The 6152-nt window shown below is 41.4% G+C and overlaps 1 protein-coding gene across 1 annotated transcript; it reads right to left on the minus strand.

Moving 5' to 3' along the window:
- Positions 1–758: 758 nt before the first annotated feature.
- zfp36l1a (zinc finger protein 36, C3H type-like 1a) lies at positions 759–5638 on the minus strand. The gene is made up of 2 exons (XM_026285912.1): positions 5471–5638; positions 759–4267 (listed from the first exon to the last, which is right to left on the minus strand). Exons 1-2 carry the CDS (start codon positions 5525–5527, stop codon positions 3203–3205), a joined length of 1122 nt encoding a protein of 373 aa, XP_026141697.1. The 5' UTR covers positions 5528–5638; the 3' UTR covers positions 759–3202.
- Positions 5639–6152: the final 514 nt, after the last annotated feature.

A 6152-nucleotide genomic window follows, 5' to 3' on the forward strand; every position in this document is an offset into this window, starting at 1 on the left:
AAAAGTTTAGGACCGCTTCAGATAGAAACAAACTAGCGATTTCCCCAAACCTGTGAGATCTAGTGTCACATCAACTGTACGTGTCTGAAGGGGGTTTTCAGTTAACTTAATCTGTTTGGGGACAAAGTTACATAACGGCCAGACTCTAACGGTTGCGCTGATGTAACATGTCAGGCTTTGACTTCTGAGATCTGTTCTCTTCTAACCCAATTCATCACCATTTCAGCAGAAACCAGAGAAGCAGATTTCCCATTATAGACTGTGTATTTAGAGAGACCCATGGAGTTTGACCACAGTCAGGTCAGTAGCCTATCAGTCCTTCTCTAGACTACCAATGACTGTACTCCTCATAGGAACTCCCTCATTACAGTCAACCATGGGTCAAAATGTTTGATAATATTTTAGAATATCTGTTTTCCTACATCACAGGTGCCAGATCCGCAGAGATTAGTAAAACCATAATGATCCAGAATTGGGGTTCTGTGAAAATTGCTGTCCTAACCAAATAAGAAGTTTGTGTTCTCTTGTCCTCAGTGGTCAGTCATGAGTATAATTCTCAAGACATTTTGGTAGCATGTGCAGCCAAAACCATCTACCCTGCCTTAGTGTAATATATACACACCACTATTATGATTATTGAACTTTCAGTTTTAATTGCATTTGACAGCAGGACGTGTATCTTTTTCCCTTGCTTCAAGGCATCCATCTCCTTGCATCCACCACAAGATGAATACTGCATAAAAATGATACTCAAGATGATTTATTTTCTCAAAAATATGGGTTTTTATTGGTTTTAACTGCAATCAGTCATTACAAAAGAGAGATCAATCTTATATAAACTCATAGAAATTACTGTAGTGAACAACAATAGCTGTTTATATGAAAAAAAAAATACATTCAACTCTTCAGATACTTTCTTTGTGTCTATACTGTTAACCAACTTGGACAATCATTGCTTAAACCACTGAGGATACAAGCAATAAGTCATAAAAAATAGCATCCCAGTTTTATTTAAGGCAAAGAGCGCTTGTTTATGGAATGTGTAAAAGAGGCACTTTACATATAAGCCGAAAGCTCTAAATGTCTAAGGACAACAGAACTTCAACCTATTGTGTCACAATTACTGCCTGCCTTTCATCATGTCCACCATTATAAACTGCTTTAACACTGGAGGTTTATTACTTGCAACATCATTAAACCTTTGTAACGAACATTCGAAACAAAAAAAGGCCTTCATGGTGGTATTTAAAATGTGGTGCATGTGTTTTAAGGCCACTAAACTTCTGCATCTTGGATCAACTTGCTTTAAAAAAAAAGAAATAAAAAGAAAGAAAGTTGATAATTTGTTCCATAGCTAAAATCTATCACCAGGCTCAGGCATTCAGTAAACTGGATTAGTGATCCAAGTCTGTTTTTCACAACAAAAATTCACTTTTTGATGCTTAAAAAAAAAAAAAAACACATTTTAACATATAAAATGCTACAAGTGGGCTCACCTCAAAAAACAAAAAACAAAAACAAAGACAATCCTGTGAGTTTATTACCTATGAATGATTTTATGGTAGTACTGATTTTGCAGTCAAATATTTGAGAAAAGGGAATGTCAATAAATCTACAATAAATAAATGAAAATGCAGAGGATTTCATTTTTTTTTTTTTTTTTTTTTGCTTTAAATTAAGTTTCATTTAAGTGTAGTTGCCAACAAAAAGTCATTGTAGTACAATATATTAAACTGTGAAAAAAAAAAGAAAGCTGACAAGTCTTCACAATCTTAAGATTAATACAGAAGATCATAATTTAACATAAAAGAAAATATATTCTATCGTTTCATTATCAAGATAAATACAAACAAATGAACAAAAAAAATGCATATGATCACCAATAAATATGTTTTTGATAAGTTAAATAAGCAGTGACAAGCAAACCCTTCTGTTCTGAAAGGCTTTCAAACAATAACATAACCATAATAATAATAACAATAATAATAATAATAATAATAAAGACCATAATAAGTCAAAACCAATAGGTGGAAAGATGATGAAATTACAAAGTGCTCCTCTGAGCAGAATCTACAGGAAAAAAAAAAATAAAGCGAGCTTGCATGAAGAACTAAAGTGAAGCTACAGGAAGAAGTTGAACTGCACCTTGGGAATGATGGAATTTTCCCTCTGTTTGCTGATTGGTCGGAGGGAAGGTGGCGTTTTGAGGTGGGAAAGAAGAAAGAGTTTGTCTTTAAGGTTTAATAACAAGGTTCCCTTCCCAAAAACTTGAAGTAACCAGCAACTAATGGGAACAAGGGGCACTAACAACATCAACAACAACATAAATGTTAAGGAATTGTTCATTTTCAAGTGGAGACCTCCCATCTCAGGGGTTTGTGCTGGCTGTAGACGAGACATGGAGCACGTAGCACCTGACTGAACATTTGAATGTGCCTGAAATATTCCAGAGCTCCATTCTCATTCAACCCTTATGAGAGACGTCCTTCCTGCAGACTGGAGTAATCTGCAATTTCGAGGGAGGGAGAGCACGCACTCAAAACAAGAGCTACATAATCAGGCAACAAGAATGAAAAAATGTAAGTGAAAGAAACAGTGGTCCATTCAACCCAACACTTAACCCCAGGCACTTGTCTTTTTCTCCACATTCTTTTCCTCTTTTTGCTTTAAGCCGGTCTACAAAGACAGTTGTGAAAGGTCTAAGCATGACACTTGTGAGCTTTAGTTAGTTATGAAAGAGTGTCCTTGAGAAGAGTGGTAATTTGTGAGGGGGGCTGGGCACAGATCTCTCCCATAACCGTGCCACCGGCTCCGCTACACTTGACTACAGCTGTGGCACCTGGCACAACGGTCTCATACCTCTCACGATTAGCATTTCGCTAATCCACTTCCTACTCTGCGTGTTTGGCACAGTCACACCAAGAACATAGCAGGGGTTCTGCAAGTCGAGGCCCGGATAACAGAAGGGTCTTGAGGCCAGAAGAGTTTTAGCTTGTACTGGTTAAAAAGAGTATTCAAAAAGAGAAAGATCCCTTAATTCACTGCATCGGTTTCATAGCGGACGTGGTACAAGGAGGGAAGTCTACGGCTTCTAGGGCGCCGGAGAAATGGCAAGAGGTAGAGGGAGTGCTAGCGTCTCATCCTCTCTGCCCAAGACTGCTGCATGCAGTGGAAAGGGGGACGGGGTCTGGCTCAGTGTGCTTTAGTCATCAGAGATGGAAAGCCTGCTGAAGATGGGCAGTCGGCGGGTGGTGTCGAGGACGGGAGATTCGGAGCCGCTCAGACTTCCGCTTGAGCTGCTCTGGTAGCCCTCTTGGTCAGAAAGCGAGTCTGGCTGACTGGATGGAGACTCGTAGAGTTGGGGAGACTCGGACATGGCCCTGAAGTAGTAAGGGGTCGTTGGGGAAGATGGGGCATGGGTGGAAGGGTCGGAGCAGGATAAAGGTGTGTTGCCCAGGCTAGGGCTGAAGAAGTTGGCCAGCTCCTGGCTGGAATATGTAAAGGGGTTGCAGCTAGGCCACTCAGGCAGTTCGTCTGGGGTAAATATAGGTGGAGGGGTGACCGAGGTGGGGCTGTCCCTCAAGCCTCCAGAGCTGGGGAAGCCCGCAAAGCTGTAGCTGTGTTGCAGCCGCGGCCTCTCCATCTTATTGGAGGATGAAAGGGGGGACGGGGTTGGAGGAGGTCCACGGCGCTCTTCCGCATTGTGGATGAAGTGGCAGCGTGGGCCGTAGGGGCAGAAGCCAATGGTGTGGAATGTGCGGCAGAGCTCTGTCTTGTACTTAGGATGGCGGCTTAGGCTGCGCAACTCATGAATGCCATGGGCAAACTGGCACTTGTCACCATACTTGCAGGCGCCGTTCTCCTCGAATGGCCTGCATAACTCTGTCTTGTAGCGGCTCGAGTTGACCTGGCCGTTGGGGCCTCCAGGGCCCGAACACTTCTGTAGCAGCCGATCCCCCGTCTCCGAGAAAGAGCGGTCTCGAAGTCGGTTCTCTTTGTTGCTGCTGCCGGTGGTTCCCATCCCTGAGCCGAGCAGGGATGGATCTGCCTTGGCAATGTTCAAGAACTGGTTTTGGTTGAGTTTGGTGCTTCCTGAAGTGACAGAGTGCCGGCGCTGGTAAACCCCACAAGTTGCGGGTGTCCCCACAGCCTTCCTGTCCAGCAGGCACCCAGTGGGGTTGGAGATGGGCAGACTTGGCCCCGTGCAAGGGACCGAGACAGGGTGTGGAGTACTGAGGATGTTATTATTGTAGTTCAGCATTTTGTTCTACAAAGGAAAAGACAAAAAAAGAAAATGATGACACTGAATTCAGTTTTTAAAAGCCACAAAGTGGTTGGCACGTCTTAACTGTTTTGCACTTGCACCAACTGGCATTTACACATGAGTAAATACAGGCCTAAACAACTGCTAGTTTGGCTCGATGCCCACTAAGGGAAAGCTTGACTGCTTTAGAAAAGCAAAGACTGCTGCGTGTGTCTAATACGAGTAATAACCGAACTTGACATACAGAATCAGACATGAAACTAGGTCTGTCTGGAAACCTGTGGACACTGAGGACCACGTCTGACAACAATAATCCATTCAGAATCAACATTATAAAACTAAATGTCAGCACAGAAAAACATTAACTCCACTGACAAATGATGTCCCGACTGCAAGTATGAATAAGCTCATATCAAAGAACCAGCCTGACTCACTGATTTTCTTAGTCACTCCTCTCAGTCAATGTTTAATTCAATGATATCACAAGACAGCCCTGACCTTGCACAGATTTATACACCATTCACACCCAAACAGCTCCATTAAAAAAACTGTTTTGTCAGGTTTGAGTATATTTTTATTTAGCAGGTGGTGAAACAGGTTGTTCCGATCTTCAGTTGATAAACAGTTCAAAAGGAAGCAACGTAAAACATACATGGGAAGTTGACATGAAACACTTGTGGAAAGTTAATGTGCACTGGTTATACTATGCCAAATTATTTTCAAACAGCTTAAGGCATGTAGTCTCTTAATTAAAATGACATTAGCTTATTGAAAGTGTACTTCAATTCATTTAAATCACACTACATAGTTATTTTGAATGAACCACTGGAGGAGGCAAAAGAATAATTAAAAGGTGATCAAGTTCAAATTAATTGCAAGCAGTATGAAGATGATCCAAGATATACACTTTTCACTTCAAAACGTCCATGGACACATTATGCATCAACTACCCACATATGTTGTAAAATCACAGCCAGGGATTCTCCAGAACAAGCGAAGCAGGGACCTTTACTGGCTGCAAGTCTAGTCTCGTTCACTGCTACATGAGAACTTTAAAGAAAACTTCAGAATGGCAAAAGCAGCTGTACATTTGTTGTTGTTAGGTTTTACTTAATGCAGCTGAAATCGCCAATTCAAACCTAGAAGGAAAGTCTAATCGTCCACATTCCATAACACAAACAGATCAAGCAGAAACTTTTTTAATACCTTGTTGCTGATCACTTCGCTAAAGTCGAAGAAAGGCGACACCACGGCTGTGGTCATCTTCCAATCGAGGATCAATCAAACAGCGAGAAGAATCGGATGCTTTAAATTGTAACAAGCTCGGTTCTGGTTGTGTAAACTTATACTGCCCTTTAAGAAACCCCCTCGGTCTGAATTTCCTTTTAACACAAATGCAGGAGGGGCCAAGAGACGACGCTTCATATGGGCGTTCCACTTGCTCTCCCCTTTTTTTTCTCGCTCTCTAATTTTCAAGTCTTTGCCTCTCTCTCGCTCAGAAGTGCAACGCAGTTGAAAAGTTTACTAGAGCTCTTGTGCATGCTCAAATGCAAAACAGCGTCCATGTGTCTGGTTGTTCATTTCGGTGACTGAGACTTTATACTGAGTCGAGTTTTGTGACAAAGGCGCTTTGTAACTCAGTGTTTTTTTTAACTTGACGTAGCCTAATAATGAAAACATTTGCTGCGAATTATTTCGTAACTTAACTGTCCCTCATCTTAAATGTAGAGTGAATGGGAAGTGCAAAGAGTGCTGTACTTCAATGAAACAATAGAAAACAAGGTGTTTGTTTATAAATTTTATTCACATGTGCTTGTTTACAATAATTGTCATTCCATTTACAGCACCGTTATTTCATTGTAAACGTTTACATTTTTGTCGGTGTGTT

Source organism: Carassius auratus, chromosome 17 (assembly GCF_003368295.1).
Source record: "Carassius auratus strain Wakin chromosome 17, ASM336829v1, whole genome shotgun sequence".
Lineage (NCBI taxonomy): Eukaryota > Metazoa > Chordata > Actinopteri > Cypriniformes > Cyprinidae > Carassius > Carassius auratus.

What these genes read in the sequence shown, in the direction of transcription:
- zfp36l1a (XM_026285912.1), bottom strand. Translation starts at nt 5,527, where the DNA reads ATGACCACAGCCGTGGTGTCGCCTTTCTTCGACTTTAGCGAAGTGATC. An exon ending in GCGAAGTGATCAGCAACAAG is followed by an intron (nt 4,268 to 5,470) that starts GTATTAAAAAAG and finishes TTTCCTTTGTAG; the next exon opens with AACAAAATGCTGAACTACAA.